The sequence below is a fragment of the Heloderma suspectum genome, chromosome 1, assembly GCF_057233095.1.
Source record: "Heloderma suspectum isolate Gila_16-S chromosome 1, 16-S_ref, whole genome shotgun sequence".
Classification (NCBI taxonomy): domain Eukaryota; kingdom Metazoa; phylum Chordata; class Lepidosauria; order Squamata; family Helodermatidae; genus Heloderma; species Heloderma suspectum.
The window spans coordinates 350613266-350632775 of record NC_139458.1 but is presented as its reverse complement, the minus strand read 5'-3'; the positions used below and the strand labels follow the sequence as shown (position 1 = coordinate 350632775).

At 43.6% G+C, this 19510-nt stretch overlaps 1 protein-coding gene across 2 annotated transcripts in view; it reads left to right on the top strand.

The window, feature by feature from the left end:
* CNKSR3 (CNKSR family member 3) overlaps nt 1-19510 on the top strand; it is an 85126-nt gene that overhangs the window by 43899 nt on the left and 21717 nt on the right. For both annotated transcript variants that reach the window (XM_084827866.1, XM_084827865.1), the window contains 4 exons: nt 5646-5848; nt 11308-11395; nt 13877-13918; nt 18689-18808. In XM_084827866.1, coding sequence (XP_084683992.1) covers nt 5670-5848; nt 11308-11395; nt 13877-13918; nt 18689-18808 — 429 coding nt within the window. In that variant the 5' untranslated portion in view covers nt 5646-5669. The remainder of the gene's footprint in view (nt 1-5645; nt 5849-11307; nt 11396-13876; nt 13919-18688; nt 18809-19510) is intronic.

Sequence of the window (19510 nt, the reverse complement as noted above, 5' to 3'; positions counted from 1 at the left end):
GTAGCTCTTATGACAGAGCAACATAACTGAAAAGCCAACCTTTCATAACACAGGTGGCTCCCTCTTTTTCCTGTATGCAGAATGGTGTTGCAGGTTGTTTCATAATCCACTAGGATATTCTCTCTTTGTGCCCCTTTCTTTAATTCCTCTTGCATTAGTGGTATTGTGTTGGATACCGTTTACTTTTTGATAGGGATATACTTGGGCTATGTTCTTGTTCACGTTCTATGAACCTGTGCCAAAAGCATATACAGTTTCATCAGTGAGAATGGTGGGAAAGAATTTTCTGTTACTCTTTGCCCTTACTTGGCTACATTCCGTTCATTATGTAACACTTCTTGTATCTGAGTGTATTCTTCTTAAAATGGGCAGAGCCTTTGACTCCTGGTAGAAAATGTGCTCTTGTTTCAGAAGGATGGAACAGGAGGAAAAATTGTGCTTGATAAACTAGGGAAGGGAAGGAGTAATTGAGATGACCTCTAACAAATGTCTTGTGTTTGAAACAACTGTCTAAATGCACCCCAAGCTTTGGAATTATACAGTTGTAAACATCAAATGTTAACCTATTTTAACTAAGCAACTGTGAATGTAATCTTCTGTGCTGGGTTATAATATCGTGGAAGCAGAATGCATCTGGAAAAATGGTGAGATTACTGGATACTCTTTTGCTTGGAATAATGGATACAGCAGTCACCTGAAGGCAATCTTCTGTTCTACTTTTTTTTTTTTTTTTAATGGACAGAGCTGGATGTCTGCCAGAACAAAAATCTGTGTTCTATTTTCTTCAATTTCCTTCTAATTTTCTTCATAAATGCAAGTGTTGACCTTGGAAACAAATCTTTCTCAACACAAGGCAGAAAGTTCCTATGGTTTAGCTGAAATGTCACCCCACCTTCTGTTGGAGGTAGGGTGGAGGAGATAAATTGAATGCCTTGCCCTCTGTCCTTCACCATCATCTCACTGCTCCATTGGGGAGTGTTAGAAAGGGTGAAGGCATACAATAGCTGCATTCAGATGTAACACTAAACAGTAGTCCAATAGTTGAATCATAAACGATGGTTTAAATTTGCTTGTCACTAGCCATAGATAAGATTAACTACAGTTTCTCTGGGTTTGGACAATATGGGACACTACAGCTAATCTAACATGGAAGTGAACTCCTCACAGCCATGCCAGAAGAGGAAGGGGTGCATGGAAGTTTGCGGAGAGGATAGACTTATTCTTGTAATTTTAAATGATGGTTTAGCCTTGTATCTGAACCAGCCCGGTGTTTGTTACAATGTTTTATACCCCTTTCTTCCGTCAAAAAGTCTTTTTCAGAGCAGCTGTCAAGATTAAAGATGTAACAATTACACCCAAGCAAAAGTTATGAAAAGAACAGCTGTGCAAAAACAGCCTCTGTATAAAAATAGGGTGAAACCAAGCTCTAAAAGGCCTGGGCAAATACAAATGTCTTAACATGAGGATAAAAAGACAACAGGCCTAGTGCCAGGCAGATCTCCCCGAGAAGAGCATTCCATAACTGGGGTGTCATATGCAGGTAAATTCTGGTTGTTGTCTGGTTGGTGCGTGAAATGATAAAGCAAGCCAATCCCATTTGGTTCAGTGACTAGAGTTTGGGGGGGGGGGGTCAGCAGTTGCAAACACTTAGGTTAAACCTGCTTCCTTAGGGGTACCACCCCAATTCCCAAACCAAGAGCAGAAGAGGGATGTGGAGCGAGTAGCATCAGGACTGACATGCAGGCCACGCCAAGTGTTTGTGTGCGTGTAGAAGCTATGGCCACATTACCCTCCATCCCTGATTCCGTCTTCAAAGTATCACTCCAGGAAATGTAAGGGTGCAATCCTAGGCATGTTTAGGCAGAAAAAGTCCTACAACTCCCAGCATTCCCCAGACAGCCATGGTCACTGGGGAATGTTGGGAGTTGTAGGACTTTTTTCTGTCTAAACATGCCTAGGATTGGACCCTAAGAGGATTGGAGCTGTACCTAGTTAATCCCTACTTACCCATGAACTTGCCTGATGGTCCTATATGTCACTGACTGACTGCTGCAAAGATCAGTGCAAGAAAAATGGCTAAGTATTGCTTGCGTAGGTGGTAAAAAATAATAATTCTGTTGTGTGTAGCTCTTTATTTTTATTTTTAAGATTTGCTACTCTGATGCCACAGTTTAAGACACAGGGACAGTACAAACTTTCCTCTCTCCTGTCCTGGCTCTCATTGTGGGATGCACTGGGTTACTTCGCTTAGCATTATGTCTGTGTAAACTATAATAAGCTTTTAGGAAACCTTCTCAAAGACAACTTGATCTACAGTGACTCAGATTAATGATTAACAAGACAGGAATGTTTGACCTTAGTGTGTTCCCAGTGATGTGTGCATTTGTTTCTCTTCTGTGTGTGGCAAAAGGGTGTGTTGAGCTGAAAAGGGGCTTCTGAGATGCCTTGTACGATGGCCTATGCAAATATGAAAAAAAACACTCAACCATTTCTGAAAACATCTTTGTTTTAACATTATTTGCCATAGTTGCTTGGGAATTCAGTTGGGAGTATTCATTTCCCCTTATAATATCAATCGGCCTTCTCCATCCTGGTGCCTTCCAGATGATAGGAGTCGTAGTCCAACACATCTGGAGGGCACTAGGTTGGGAACCTAGGCGGATTCAGATAGAGAGTCGTTGGAGAGAGTGGTGGGAACTCCCTAGTTCTAAGCCAGTGTGGTATAGTGGCTAGAGTATTGGACTGGGAGTTGGGACATCTGGGTTCTGGTCCCCACTTGGCCATGGAAGCTCACTGGGTGACTTTGGCCAGTAACAGACTCTCAGCCCAACCTACCTCACAGGGTTGTTGTGAGGATAAAATGGAGAGGAGGAGGATTATGTATGCCGCCTTGGGTTAAAGTGGGATATAAATGAAATAAATAAATAAACAAACAAACAAACAAACAAAGTTGACACTGAACTCAGCTGGGAAGCTGTCCATGACTCACTTAATCCAGTTTCACTTCCCATTTTGCTCCATCTCAGATGTTCTTATTTGTGAGCTGGGCACAACAGCATTTATGCCAAAGAGAATAAATTATTTAAAGTGATTCAGGGCATGTTGATTGAAAAACAACAACTATAGAAATAGATTTCTAAGACTGAGTGGTACTCCCTAAAACTTTCAATGAAAAGCAGAAAGTCTCTGGAGATGATGGCATGACAAACCTTTGGAGCTGTGTTTACACTGCTTTAAAAAAAATGTTTTGTACTTGAATATGTACATTTATGCAAATATAACACTTAAAGAAAAGTGCAAGGCTGCTACCTTCTTGCAGCAAAGTCTCCATTCAGTAACTTTTTCTTCTGTGTGCTTTGTTTTGTTATTCAGGGAGACTTGTGTTGTACTTTGAGACACTAATCTTTAGGACAAATCTTTCTTAGTGCTAAATAAGAGATGATATCCAATGAATGTAATTCTGCTTAGACTATCCAGAGCAGAAACTTAAAGGGCATGCACACAGCTCCCCCCACGCCACCCATTATATCCTCTATCACTTGTTTGTTGTGGTTGTCAGTAAATATATATCATATGCATTATAGCATTGGAGGGTGCAATCCTATGGTCGGTAGTCTAGCAGCTAGACGGCCATAGGATATCTGGTTTTCTGGGAACCGACCTCGGAGCCCACGCTCCAAGGTTGGTTCCTGGAGAACTGACTTTTCCCGACTTCGTGGGCAAGAGGAGCATAGAGCAGCCAAAATGGGGCATTCCCGGGGGGGGGGGTGTTTCGGAGCGGAGAGGGTGGAAATGCCCATACAACACATCCAGTGTGTCATATGGCAGCCTCCTCCCCTGCTCTTCCCTCCTGCGGCTAGACAGCCACAGTTGCCTGTCTAGCCAAAAATTCAGGGCAGGAGAAGTGCAGAGGGAATGATCCCCTCCGTGTTTCTCCTGCTCTGCATTGGATAGATGGTCGCCTCCGAGTTCAGAGGTGGGCGCCTATCTGCATAGGATTACGCCCTTAATTCCAGCTAAATTATGACCTGGTCAAATCAGTCAATCCTAAAGGAAATCAACCCTGAGTGCTCATTGGAAGGACAGATACTGAAGCTGAAGCTCAAATATTTTGGCCACCTAATGCCAAAGAGAAAAGTAACTGGAAAAGACCCTGACGCTGGGAAAGATTGAAGGCAAAAGGAGAAGGGGACAGAAGAGGATGAGTTGGCTAGATAGCATCATCGATGTAATGAATATGAACTTGAGCACACTCTGGGAGAGAGCGGAGGACAGGAAGGCCTGGCATGCTATGGTCCATGGGGTCACGAAGAGACAAACACGACTTAACGACTGAACAACAACAAATACCAACACGATTTCTTAAGCAAAACAACTTTAAAAAATCAGTTATATTAAGTATCACTTTTTAAAAATAGCTTGATTTAAGATGAAATCCGAATGTAGTGCAAACATACAGGTTAAATTCTGTACTCATCTCTTAAAATTCTATTCATGACCTGACATAAATTTCTATGTTGTTGTTTTTTAAAGGGAAAGGTATTTTAATTTGTGAGGCAAGAATTATAAAAAAAATTATGTGATTCATTCTATTTTTGTGGCAAATTTATGAAAACCTATGTTTGACTATCAACCCAACAGTGGGGACACTTTCTATCTCATGGACAGACACTTTTGCCCAGTAATTACCACCTTTCCTTCTGAATAGTCCTGGACACTTGGCCACAATCTAGCACACCTAAAGTTGAACTGGATTGTGACCCTCGTCTTCAAGTAAGTGGCTGTGCATGCGAACATAGAAATGTTCACAGTTGCACACTTCACATAATGTTTCACATGGAAAGTTTCATGCTTATATCTCTAAGCAGATGTCATTGTTTAGTGCACAATGTATGTGGGTAATATACAAGCTTTATTTAAGTAGAACCTGATATGTTTTGGTTGTTTGTAGCAACCATCAAGCATGTGCTGTTGTTTAGAAAAGGCATATATTACAAAATGAGAATGCGATTTTAAAACAGTTATTTAAATGCTCTTTTTTTCTTGGTTTTAGATTTCTGATTTTAAGTGTCTTATCAATCCACCCTGAACTTAAATGAAATCAAATGAATGTGAACTTGACCATCTGCTTGTGAAACACTTTGTTTTGAGTACTTTTGCTGGGGTTTAGTTTGACACCTTGGGGTCTTTAGCCATCCAGCAGAGAGTAGAATTGATTTTACTGCATCACTTTTACTGAGTGTTCATTGAAGACACCTTGGTGTATTGCCTTAGTTGTGTAATAATTTTAGATGAAGAATGGTCTGACTTTATGGTAATGATTCCCCCAAGGTCTACTCTTTGAGCCTTCCTCAATGTAATGAAGTCAAAATTAAGACAGTAAAGTTTTACAGAAAAACTTACAGAATATTGGAATTTGCCCTTTGGATTTCAAGCACAGTCTGTGAAAATGCCAATGATGGGCACACAGCCAACTGGCCCCATGAATGTGCTCATATAATTTTTATGCTGGATGACGAAGGAACATATGTGGTCCCTGACAGCTACCAGCACCCCTTTATGGTGGCCTGTCTCGTGCTTTGAGAACTGCTTTGAGAAGAAAGACTTTAAAAATAGGAAAAAATAAATACAAATCTTTTCTATAGAACTATGGCCTTGAAACGGACAACATGAAGAACTTGGTTCTAAAGTTACGAGCGTCTTCCAACAATCTGCAAAACTACATCGGCAGCCGGAGGAAAAGTTCAAAGTATGATGGAAATACCTCACGCAAACCTCCTAATGAATTCCTTACCTCAGTGGTAGAGCTCATTGGTGCTGCTAAGGCCTTGCTGACGTGGCTGGACAGGTATGATATCCTGTATATGTTTAAACACAACAAGAAGGTAATCCATACGTTTTAGGATTTGTATCTGGCTTAGTGGTATGATTTCTCCCCTCTCCCCTCTCCTTGCCAAGTCAGACTTTAGAGGGAAATCTGTGTGTGTACACACACACACACACACACACACTGTGTTCACCTCTTTGGGACTCTTTTCTTACAATACATATCTCCTGCTTTAAAGTGCATTCCCATATGCTACCCAAAGGATAGATTACATGGAGGTACGCCACTTTGTACATCCATTATTCATCCAAATTACTTAAACAAATGAAAATATGGTTAATTTGTGACTGACTGTGCAGTCCTGTACATCTCTAGTCAGAAGTACACCCCGCTGAAGTCAGTGGGGCTTACTCCCATGTAAGTGGATATAGGATTGCAGCCTACATTTTCCTGTTTTCCCATTGTATGATAAAAGGAAATTGGGGATAGGGGGCCAGAGGAACAAAGAACTGTGAGGCAAGAAATGTGCCTTCGTTTTCTGGCTGATGTTGTCAATTACTCTGTAGTGACAGCTGCAGTGTCAGATGACAAGTGTCTGAGTGGATAATGCTGCAGTTTGAGGTTCAGAGATAGACACAAAACCTCTTGCATCCTGCCAGCCATTCTACGAACTCTGCTTGTGAGACAGGAACTCCATTGGAGACATGACGAGAGAGAGATTGTGGAAACGCCAGGATAAAGTTGGGTCCCTGAAACAGGCTTTGTGGTTGAATCTGTCGCTTGGCAGTTTGCTGCTTTCTTTCTTCCTCCTCCCATCATTTTTATGTGTGCAGTTAAAAATCAGTTGGACCAGTGACTCATTTTCAAGACCATTGTATGCTGTGGCTCATTCTAGTGTGTCTTTCCAAGTATCTGTCCCTCTAAAATTGGTAGGCAGGGACCAAAAGCAGCTGCCTTTTAAAGAAGGCTGTAATTATCTTTTTAAACATTCAGGTAAGCTTGTTTTTGCTTTCGCAAACTAGGTTTCCCTATGTTGGACAAAAGTAAATCATGACAGAGCACTTAGCTTTTACTAGAGGACTTCATATGGGAATTGGGAAACATTCTTAAATGTTTTTATTAATCTATTACATTTATTTCTCACCTTTCCTCCAATGAGCTCAAGGGGGCATGCATGGTTCTATTCCCCCCCCCCCCATTGTAGCTGTATGTCAACCCTGTGAGGTAGGTTAGGCTGAGAGAGGGTGACTTGCCCAAGCCACCCAGCGAGATTCATAGCCAAGTGAGTGTTGAACTTGGGCCTCCACAGTCCTAGTCCAACCCTCTAACCATTATATCACCATGGCACAATCCAGTCATGAAGGGGCAATGTGAATACAAAGGGACCATGGAGCCACCCCGTTAGCCCCACACCTGTTACTATGTGCCTCTTTCCAGCCACCCCTTGGTTCAGGGCAAATGTTGTTAGTGGGGTGCCTGCTTAGAGATGCAAAATTTCTGGAAATTTTGAAGCCATGGAAAAAACTGTTTTTTTTCAGTAAAAAATGGAATTTGGGGGAAAATGGGAAAATACACAATTCTTAGTTTTGGAATGGAAATAAGGAATGACTGTGCTGGGAATCTTACAGAGAGGATTAAAAAAACATTTTCCCCATAGCTTCATCATTTCCAGACATTTGATATCTCTAGTCTTTCTATAAAAGTGTTCTTATTACGTAGGTTTTTAGAAATCATTTTATGAGGGGTAAAGGCTGGGTAATAATGTATAAACACCATGCCTTAATTTCTAAAAGAAAATGTGTCATAATCTAAAGATGTTCAATTTTTCCCATTTTACGGAAAAAAACAAAAACAGTCCTTGGGGGCGGGGGGGAGGGAAAGACCTGGGTTTTCCCCAAATTTTTCCATTCCCCCCCCCCACCTTCACATCTCTATGCCTGCTCTACCTGTGCAGACTGCCCATAGCCCCTTTGTACCTGTGTTGCCTCTTCATGAGAGTAACAACTTTATAAGACAGCCTTCCCCAAGCTGGCACCCTCCATATGTTTTGGACTACAACTCCCATCAACCCCCAACCAGCATGGCCAGTGGGCAGGGTTTATGGGACTTGTAGTCCAAAACATATGGAGGGCACCAGCTTGGCGAAGTCTGATACAGGGGTACTGGTTCCCTAAACATTTTTGTTTTGCATTAAGGTTGGCCAATCCAATTCTACTCTAGAATAATGTTACAGAGCTTATTTTATACTGTACTAAAATCTTGCTAATGCCGTTCTTTACTGTTCAGTATTTAATGTAGGGTTTTGTTACTCTGTGGGCTGTCTATAAATGGCCATCAGAGATGACATTTTGGCCAAGCAAACACTGTGGATCTTTGTGTACATTACGTTTTATCCCTTTATTTCTGTGCCAAGAGATAAGTGTTGTTTTTGTCTCTAGACTAGCAAAGTTGCTCATCATTGTTTACTTTCTCCCACAAGTCAGCCAAAGCCATTTGCTCTTATGTGAGAGAGTTAACTGCGCTGCTGCCAGTGATGCTGTGGAGATGAAAACAAATGTGCTTCTTACCCCTGATGCTGGCACCAGCAACATCAGATGTGGGCCAGATTCAGATGCTACTTCCCTTTACTTTGTTCCATAGAAATGAATGTCTCCTGGCATCCCCTGTGCTCCCAAAGTGAATGAGAACATTAAAGGGCCCTGCTAGGGAGAGGAATTGTCCCCTGCTGCCCTGCAGGGTGCAGCCATGCTAGGCTTGCAGTTATATTCAAGTCCTCTACAGCAGAGGAGAGGGCATCACACCATAAATCCATCATGATTGATGGAACATACTGAATTAGTTATTAAACGTGACGAGCAAGGTGCCCACTAGAAGGCCATAAAGATGGCTATAGCTGAGAAGACAGGCATATGCTTGATGCTGTTTCTCTTCACTGTTCTCAGCTGGCTTTCTCCCAATTTTTCCTTTCGTTACATCAGCCTCCCCAAGCTGTTTCCTCCAGATGTTTTGGACTACAACTCCCATTGGTCAGGGATGATGGGGGTTGTCAGACAAAACATCTTAAGGGTACCAGGTTGGGAAAGGTTGTCTTCCACCAAGTTTTCTCTCTCTCACCTTCCCTTGGCCTCTATCTGCTGCCTCTTTCCGGACCCCCCTGCCCACTTCACTTTTTCCATTCGATTTTAGTTTTGCTGGAACCCATCCAGGTGGGAACTTTGGACGTTTCCTTATACCAAGACTGACCACTGGTCCATCTAGTTCAGTAGTGTCTAAGCTGACTGGCAGTGTCTCTCCAGGGACTCATACAGGAGTCTTTCCCATCCCTTCCTGGGACCTCCTGCTCTACCACTGAACTACAGCCCATCTCCCTTTGTTAGAAAGATGCCCACCAATGTGGACTTGTATGGCAACATGGCTTAGAAAAATGGGACTCCTTGTATCACGCAAAACACCTTGGTCGCTTTTTTGTTTCATTTATTTTTGGCTTGCCCAAGGCTCTGGAGAAAGCGGCCCCGCTTCCAAATCCTATCCTGCCACTCAGTTGCTGTGATGGTTCTTGGTCATCTCCAGATGGCCACGTTCTTCCTTTATTTCCAGTCCTATTAAGAATGGTGCTTCTTTCATTAGAGTGAGCTGATTTTGATGTGACAGTGTAGAGCACACTGCAGGTGCATGCAGATAGGCATGAGATCAGATGACGTTGGGGAAGGACCCCAGGGCAATGCATGCAGGAGGGTCCAAGTTCAGTTCCTGGAACCTCCAGCGAAAAGGACCAGGTTGTGGGAAAGACCTCAGCCTGAGACCCTGGAAAGCCACTGCCCATCTGAGTAGACAATACTGGGCTAAATGGACAAATAGGCTGACATAACGCAGCTTCTTATGTTCCTTAGATGGATGTGGAAGTTCTGATGTTACAAATGTATTGAAGGTTTTCTGGGTGCTGCAGTAGTTTCCCCCCTGAGCAGTACCTAGGGGCAAGGGACATTTGCAGGGGCTTGCTCCCACGTGAAAGGTCACAGCTTCTCAAAACACTGTATTACAGGGGTCCCCAACACGGCATCCACAGGCACCATGGTGCCCACAGGGACCTCCAACAGTACCCACAGAGCTCTTCCCTGCCTGCCCCCTTCAAAAAAATTGTTTTAAGGAAAACATTGGAAAATGTTGGGGCAATCTTCTTTCTCCCCCTTTCTAGCCTTGTTCTTTCTTTCCCCTCCCCCCCTTTGCCTTGCTATTCCCTCTCCCAGCCTCTAGCCTCACTGTTTCTCTCTCCCACCCCTCTTTAGCTCACTTTTGACTAGCCAGGCACTCACAGCAGCCATTATGTGACTAGCCACATCCTCCATAGGAGTCATTTTGTGGTGGTGCCCACAGCAGTTTCTAAAATTCCCAAATGTACCCATGGGTCTAGAAGGTTTGGGAACCCCTGCCCTATTACATACTGCATATGATAACTTGTGTTAACCATGCCAAGAGGTTTTATTTTCTGCTTCCATAGGTGCTAATATCTTCTGTAGATTCCAAGTATTAAGACTACCTGTAAAATAACACTGGTGGTAGTTTAATTTAAGGTTTTATCAATATTAACTGAACATCTTCCAAAAGCTTACCACAGGAGGTGTTCCATTTGCTTTTCCATCTTTGTGCATTTGGTTATATAAATGGTCTTTCATGCCTCGTAGCTGCTAGGACAAGGGTTCCACAAATCCATTCACCAGTTTGCCAGTGGTGACTATCACTCCTACACACACACACACACACACACACACACACCATACAATTCTGTGTGAATTGTAGAGAACCTGGAAAGGGGTTTGTCTCTCACTCTGCACTGGCTTTGTCAGAGGCAAAATGTACAAGAAAGACTCTTGTCTACTACAGAAGGCCTGTGTAGAGTGAAACAGCTCTTGCCACCTCTTGAGGCCTCTGCTGTATTTGGAGGACTCCATGAGGGGTTTGGGCAAGGAAAGAAGCAGTCCAGGTCCCTCTGGCTGTTTCTGCCTTGCCTAATGCCTGTGGAAGCATCAGAGAAGGAGCAGTGTCAAGAGAGACTTGTGCCCTTTCTCTCCTTCTCCATTGCCCAGCAAGAGAAATGACCCTGTCCCACCCGGGAGTCAGTTGCTTGGGGCTTCTGCAGATGATACTTTGTTTGGCCAAGCATGGCATCAAGTGAGGCAGACCCTGCCTTTCCCCATGGCCAGAGAAGTTGGGCAAGAGGGAGGGCTTATTGGCAGCCATATTATAATGGCTGTCTAGTAAGCCAAGTCAAAACGTTTGAATCCCTGGTTAGGACATCAGTGTGGTCACTGTAAGCAGCTAGGAAAAGAGTTAAGACCCAACTAAAAGGTTTTTTTTTTTTTTTTAAGACAAGCATAGGAGCAAATAGTAGGCCTGTGATTATGTATGCTAAGCTTGTGGCAGTGACTACTATTGTGTGGCCTCTTTTTTTTCCTTAAAGGCGTGTTCTTGTCTTACCACAGGACTCCCTTTACTGGGATTGCCGACTTTTCCATGACGAAGAACAAAATAATTCAACTGTGCTTGGATCTCACCACCACCGTTCAGAAGGTCAGTCAAGCTTGTGTGTGTGTGCGCATGTCCCTTTCCCCCCTTACTCCTTCCACATTTCCAGAAAGAAGGCAAACAGTTGGGTGTATGGAAGTAACAGTAATATACTTTTATATGTAGGTTGGTAACAGCAACACATGGGAGTCTTGGGGATTCTTGAAAATCATTGGAGCAAGCAGGTGTGTGCAGGCGGTTGCCAGGTTTTGTTGCTTTGCTCTCCCACAGCTGATACCGTTTTTATTTTACGATTTTTCAGTGTTGTGTTTTGGAATTGGTCAGCTAGCCAGTCTATTAATTTAGAAGTCTATTAGTCAACTTTGAATTGTAACACTCCACACCTGGCAGTCACCCAGTGACTCTGTAGGCTTGCATGGCGTGGTAATGGGCCAGATTCTATGGAAACATTTGCCACATTCAATTATTGTTAATCTTCCCTAGCACTTTGTTCATAACAATTCCTTTATTTGAATTTTATTCATACACACACACACACACACACACACACACACACTTATATACTGGTATGGTGTGAAGGATGCCTTGAACAAGGCAATTCTTATCACGAGTAACTACTCATATTAATTTATATGTGAGTTATTTTCAGCTGTAACCATTTTTCTGGCATTGCAACATTTCTGTTGCCCAAAATTTAATAGCATGGTCATCCTCTTTCCCAACTTGGTTCAAAATAAATATTTTGGGTTGTATCCAATTGGTGTCATTTTGCTGACAGAAAGCCCTCTGATCCAGCAGAGGCTTCCATCAGCAGAACAAGGAGAGAGACTATTTTTGGTGATTGCCCCTTTTCCTTGCAGCCTCCCCACACATCTGCTCCAGGAGTGGGAGATAGTGTGAGGGGCTGCATGGGAATAGCCACAAATCATATTCCTCCTCATTCTGGTGGCTGAAGACTCCACTGGATTAAACAGCCTTCTGCCAGTGGAGTGACACCAATCGGACACAACCCTTAATGTCTTGTGTACATTTACGCTAGCGTGTCAGTTTTGTAATTTTTCCTTAGACACTTCTTGAAAAATATAGTAAAAGGTGTAATCTTCTAAATGGGCTTCTTTTAGTTCAAAGTCTTTTGCTGAGTAAATAGCATTTTGTTTACTTTTGTACTTTGCTGACTTGAATTCTTTCAGTAGAGTATTTGTAGAACTCCAGATAGTATTTTAAAAAACAATTGCTTCAACGCAGGGGTTGGCAACTTGTGGCCCTCTGGTTGTTTTCGCCGGTAACTCCCATCACCCTTAGCCAGCATAGCCAGTGGCGAGGGATGATGGGAATTGTAGGCCAGAGATCTGGAGGACCACCAGTTGCCCACCCCACTTTAATGTCTGAATTCATTCTGAATCAAACCAGTGGCTAGTCTTGCGCAAAAGGACATAGAATTAATAGGGGATGAGATCCAGAGAATTACATGTGGAGTTCTTCTAGCACAATAGGGCTTTCCCACCCTTTGCTTCCTGTTTTAGAGTCCTGAGCCCACCATCCACAACAGAGTGCGATGCAAAGTTGGGGGCTGCTGTTGGATGGGAGAACTGGCATAAATTGCTAAAGGCATATCAATGTCATCTGTATTCCACAAATCCGCCCCTCCCGCCCCATGTGAGCAGAAATGTCTTCTGCTGATGCAAGGGGCTCTCTAGATCCAAGCTATTGTTTTTTAGGTCAAGTATTTGAAAAGTGTGTGTTTGAAGAGGAAGGACCGTGGTTCAGGGGTACAGCACATGCTTTGCATGCCAAAGGTCCTGATCTAATCCATGGCTCACTCCCCAGCATCTCCAGGTAGGGCTGGGACAGATTCCTGTCTGAAACCCTGGACAGCTACCACCAGCCAGTGTTAGCAATGATATACGGACCAACAGTTGACTCTGTATACGGCAGCTTCTTGTGTGTGTTTTTAGCAAACCGTTTGATGTCTTGTGAGTTAAGGCCGTGATTGAGAGGGCCACACATCCAGGATGGTATACCACTTGTACTTCTCCTTAGCACAAGCAATTCTGGAACATGTGGTGTAGTGGTTAGAGTGTTGGACTGGGGATTGGGAGACATGGGTTCAAGTCCCCATTCGGCCATGAAACTCACTGGGTGACTGGGCGAGTCACTGACTCTCAGCCTAACCTACCTCACAGGGTTGTTGTTGTTGTGAGAATAAAATGGAGAGGAGGAGAGCTACGTAAGCCTTTTCGCATGAGGAAAAAAGGCCGAACATAAATGTGATAATGTACACATTTAAAAAAAAACTTGTACAAGATTCCCGTGCAATCTGCTTGCATGAGGGGAGTAGTCGCTCCGTGTGAGCAAGTCTGTTTCTGCACAGGCAACAAGCTTCTCTGGCTCATTGTCAAAGGCAGCTCAATGTCATCTGTATTCCGCACATATTTTACTTAAAGTACAAGTGTTGATTTTCCGCTACAGAAGGAGCTTCCAATAATAGAACATCTGCTTTCTTTTTTCTTTCTTTTTCTTTTAAAGGATTGTCCTGTAGCTGAAATGGAAGATAAAGTTCTCAGTGTGGTAAGTATAAAAGTTGGTGTTAAACTCATTCTTTGAATTCCTTTCTGTTTGAAACTGCTCTTTTACACACACACACACACACACACACACAGATTGAAAGCAGCTTTGCATCATACGAGGCTCAAGAGGATTGGCAGGCACCAGAACCTTGGGCTGCCCTGTTTCCTGTGCTTCTCAAATAGCCTCCGATAGAACTTCTGCGTTTCCCCTATAGTTGTGAGATGAACAAGCTCCCTATTGGATGATACCCAAACCCTGGATTCGGTTTTCCCTGCTTGTGTGAGGGCTAAAAGGGTGGGGGGACATGGGCATGCATGCAAGCCCCGCCCCCAGTGTCCCCATCCACTCGGTCCCTGACCTTCTCATCTTGAGGGGGAAGGTCTGAAGGGGGCTTCTACTCATGTCCACTTGAACATAAGTAGAAGTCTCCAGGCAGTATCCAGTGCTGCCTGCATGCTAGTGGGACCCACTGCTAGCACAGCGGCATGCTAGCGGTTCCTGAAGTAGCTGGAACGGGGCAGTTCAGTGGAGCTCGCAAAAGGGAACTCCGCTGATGTGCCCTGTTCTGGAAACAAGCATTCTCGCTCGTTTCCAGGGTTTCTTTATGAAACGCTAGTTCCTGTTGTGCTAGCGGTGGGCGCAACAGTACTAGCAGAGGTGCCACAGCAGTATTGGATACTGTCCTCTGTGCGCTTGGGCACCCTGCTTTATTGGGGTTTCCAGTCAAGTGGGAACTTCTATTCGCATTCAAGCAAATCCGAGTGGTAACCCCCTGCCCCCTTCAGACCTCAATGTGGGAATGTTGAAGACTGAGGGGATTCTATATTGGGGGTGGGCTTGCATTCACACCTGTGTCCCCTCCCCACCTTTAGCCCTCATGTGAGCAGTCTGAATGCCTGCACAGGGCTAGGGACCTGAGGGAAACGGGAAAGGCAAGACATCTGGTCCCACTTGTAGCGTGATGCACAGCGCAAGTGAAGAAAGGGTGTTTTTTTTTTGCTGTAGCTTCAGTTCTGTGCAGTACAATATAAATGAAACATTGGTCTTTTTATAACTAATAACATCAACATCATGGATTTTGTTTTGCTTGCCTAAGGAGTTTCTCTTTCTTCCTCACATTTTATTGTGTAGGCACATCTTTGAATTCTCACTGTAAGTTGGGAAGCGAAATTTGCACCATGTGAAATATTAACAGACATATACTCCCACAATAAGAACAATAAAGCTATCAACCTGGCAACAAATACACCTTGTTCTTAGAAAAGACCTTCACTGCTTATGGTGGTATAAAAACATTCTGTTTCTAATTACACTTGGTTTGAAAGGGGAGTTTTCCAAATATTTTTGCAGCCGTCTTGTGACTGGAAGAGGGATGCAGTGGCATGCTTTTAATATTTTGTAACAGTTAATCATCGCTTCCTGCTTTTGACATGAATCAGGCTGTGTTCTTTGATAAGGCCTTCCGCCTGCTGATAGATGCTTAGGAATTCACAATAGCTAAAAATATACACACCTCAATCGAACATAGAACAATTAAAGAGTACTCTTGGGTTTGGTTTGGTTTTTCATTTTTCCATACTCCCTTCTATTTATGCATTGTGGTTGCTTTTTATGCTTTTATTTTTGCTGATGTTTTGAGTTATTTAAAATTATTATTGTTACATTGTCAACAATGGTATGTGAGTGTGTGTGTTAGCTGTCCTAAATATTAGAGCTGCATTCAGATGATCAGATCCTGGTCTAATAAACCTGACCATGCATGAGCTTTGTGCATTCATTTCACTGTCCTCTGAGCCAGTGCCAGAACAAACCAAGAAGCCGCAGCTAACCATTGCTTTCCATTACATCCAAACTTGGAACTATAGTTAATGGTTTCCAAATAAGCCAGGATTCAGAAGCCAACTTTAAACCATGGTTTAAAGCCAGGATTTGATCATCTGAACAAGGCCATTGGGCCGGGCTACTGGTCTCATCCATCCCAGCGTTGCCTACTTTTTGTGTGTGGCAGTGGCTTTCAAAGGTCTTGGGGCCAGGCGAAATTCTTTTTCATAGCCCTCCTGCTTGCCATCCTTTTAAACAAGAGGTGCCAAAAATTTTGCCAGGGGTCATGTACATGCAGAATGTGTGCTCCGCTGCTAACCTATACAACAGCTCTTTCTCCCATTGGGGTATTTTGTCCTCAAAGTTCAGGAGCTAAGAATCTTTGACATGATTCCAAGCATGTTAAAGTCCTGCTGATTTCAGTGAGCCTTAGATGTAGCTCTCAGAGTTTTCCTTTCCCACAATGCTTCCTGTGTATGACTTGCTAAAATATGTCCATTCAGATATTTGGGTCTGTGGTAACATTCTTCATATGGTCGATGCAGGGACTGGGCCTTCAGAACATGCTGAGCACTTTGTGAGTAACGTTTTGTGTGAGCCAGGCGATTCTTACAGAGTGAGCGATTCCAAATGGGCAGGAGGATCATGTTTATTGGGCAAATCACACCCAACTCTGTGCACGTGATCGCCTGGCTCATGCAGTACTTGGTCCCAGGCATGAATATCACTGAGGTCTGGTCCTGGCCTTGAGCATGCAAAGAACATATTACCCCAAGCAGCATCTTGTTTGAACTGGAGCCAAGACAGAAAAAAATCTTGTTTCAAAAGCAGGAGAAATCTTCAGATTTAGATTAGTCTTAGACCTGGAATAGGCAATATGTTTGCCGTGTGATCCCAGGCACGTCTGTGACCTGGTTCTCATGTAACACACCAATTCCTGGATTATTTAACCCAGGAATTGGTGGGGGGCGGGTGCAGGAGCAAGCAAGTGTGTTGCTTGCTATTTCCGCTTTCAGTCAGCTTTTGAAAACAACCAAGGAACACCCTGTTCCTGGGTTGTTGTTTTTTTCATGACATCCAAACCCAGAAACTCTGGGTTGTGTACAGGTAAAGAACCTGGAGTTAACACAGAAATTGTCTATGATTTGTTGTTTCTGAAAGCTGATTGAAAGTGGAAGTGGTGAGCGGCATGTTCACTCGCTCCTGCACCGCTGCCCTTCCTATCAATTCCTGGGTTAATCAACTCAGGAACTGGCACATTATGTGTGAACTGGTCTCTGTGTTTTAGAGATACAAATAGTGGCTTCAGTTGAGATTGCAGGGATGGGGGTTCTGAATGTGTTCTCCTGTACTGTAATTTTGCCACTGAAAATGCCCCTGCCCCCCAGCTGCCATTTGCCCTTGAAGAGGCGGAGTTGGCAAGAAAATTGCAGCATGGAACGAACCAGACTCCCCTCCCTGCATCCCTGATCCGAATTAGCCCCCCTGCCCCCCTCAGCTACTTACTTCTTTTTTAAAAAGCAGACATCTGATAGACAATCCTGTAGCAAACATATAATCCATTCCAGCTCTTATTCAAAACAAGGTAATCTTGTTTATTGGGCAGTCATAATTTAGCGAAACCACATTAATACAAATCTTCAGGGGGGCGGTCCCCAAAATTTCAGTCTTTTTCTCTGTTTTCCAGTTTGCAGCTTGTGCTATCCCATAAGTTTGGGGCTTACTTACCTCACAGGGTTGTTATGAGGATAAAATGGAGAGGAGGAGGGCTATGTAAGCAACCTTGGGTTTTTTGCAAGGGAAAGAAAGGCACAATATAAATGTAATTATAATAAATAAATAATAATAAATACACTTTCATTTTTTTATTCCAACCATACATCTGTACTCTGAATTCAAGGCAGCTCCCCTAACAGTGATCAACTAAAAATGAAATAATGGTCCTTATATAATAAAAATTTCACCGGTGTAGACCAATTTAGACCTCAGGCCCAAAAGCCATCCCAAACAGAAAGGGTTTAAATACATATGAAAAATGCTGAATGTGGGCCTTTGTTGAGTTTCCAGCAGGAAAACTCAACAGTTGAGAAGCGGCCCCTAAGAACATATAATATACTCCCTTTTGGGGGTCAGGGTGGGATTTGGTGAGTAGGTGATGAACTCAAGACAGAGTTCTTGACCAGTGATGGTGAAAGAGTACATGGGAGGGAGACTCTCATAAGAACTGAGGCTGTTAGGCAGGGCCAGCCCTGTGATTCGGCAGAGTGAGGCAGCTGCTTCAGATGGCACATGCCAAGGCAGCAGCCTCCAACCATCCTCCCTGATCTCCCTGAGTTAGTCTGGCCTACACTCCCTAATCAAGTCCTCAGGCACAGTGGAGGATGTGGCCCCATCACCAGTGTTAAGATTCAACTGCCAGTCCAGTCAGATTCTGCACGTGGAATGGTGTGTGTGTGTGTGTGCACACGCCATTTTGTCCTTTGCCTTATAGCAGCAAAATATCTTGGGCCAGCCCTGTTTAAAGGTTATACACAATTGGAACAAGAAGCCAGTGCTATGGTGTGACGTGCTCCCAATGATCCTCTCCCTTTAGGAGGAGGCTGTTGTGCTCTTCTCTACCCAAAGCTTCTGAACTGTAAACAAGTGTAGGCCTTTGTAGAGCTAATTAGCGGTCTTGCTTCACATTTCAAAGGCCCGAATTATGGCCACAGGATTTGAATATGACACAAAGAACCACAGCTTTCTTACCAGATGGGGTTGATAAAAGGTACTCCGGGCAGCTGCTGCACCCTATAAATCTGGGTAACAACAAATAACAAACATAGTAAATCCAGAGTTAATTATTTAAATCTTGTTTCCCTCCTTTGTTCAGAGAGGACACAGGGTTTATGTGCAAGACAAAACAGTTACAAAAGTAATACTGTAGCTCATGTTCTTGGTTTCTTTTAGTCCAAGGTTTTGAATGGAATTTGTGATAAGACTATCCGATCAACAACTGATCCGTTGATGAGCCAGGGTGCGTGTCTTGAGGAGGTTCATTTAACCAACATCAAACCAGGGGAAGGCCTGGTAAGAATACTTTCCTGTTGCTCTTCTGGACTGCTGCCTGCCATCCCCTTTCAAGCTTATTTGAAGTGTCCTAGTCTTTGTGATGCTAATGTGTGGTGTGAGAGTGTGCACTCTGTGTTCAAGCAGCTTGGACTGGCAGTCCAAAGTACGCAGTCCATAGCTCCATGTGCGCAGGAGTGTCCATGCTCTACTACAAAGGGAAATAGGGAATTCTCCCATGGAGTGGCCATCTGCACATACAAGAGGATGGAGATGCTGTTACAGTGGTGTGCTCAGTACCAGCATCGACACTTCTGTATAGATGCCCATTCCCACTAATGTCAAGACCTGGAAATATCAAGATGCCTATTGACCAGAGAACTATCATATTTAATTCAGTAATGGCAGGAGTAGGCAATACATAGATGGAAATAAAGGAATTCCTCTTACAGCGGCAGTAGGTTCCATGACTCTGGAAGCTTCAGGGGTGGGGGTTGTTCTCTACATTGAAAATGTTCTGCACCATGAAGAGCTGAATTCTACAGCATGATATCTTGCTTATGAATGGTTGCTTGGGCTGTGTTCAGTCTAGCTTTTCAGGAGACGTTACAAGCTACACATGTTCATTTTGTGTCCTCCACCATAGTCTTTGGTCAGACTGGTTTTGACGGTCGGGGAGAGAGAGAGAGAGAGAGACTGAGATTGGGTAATATCCAATACTGC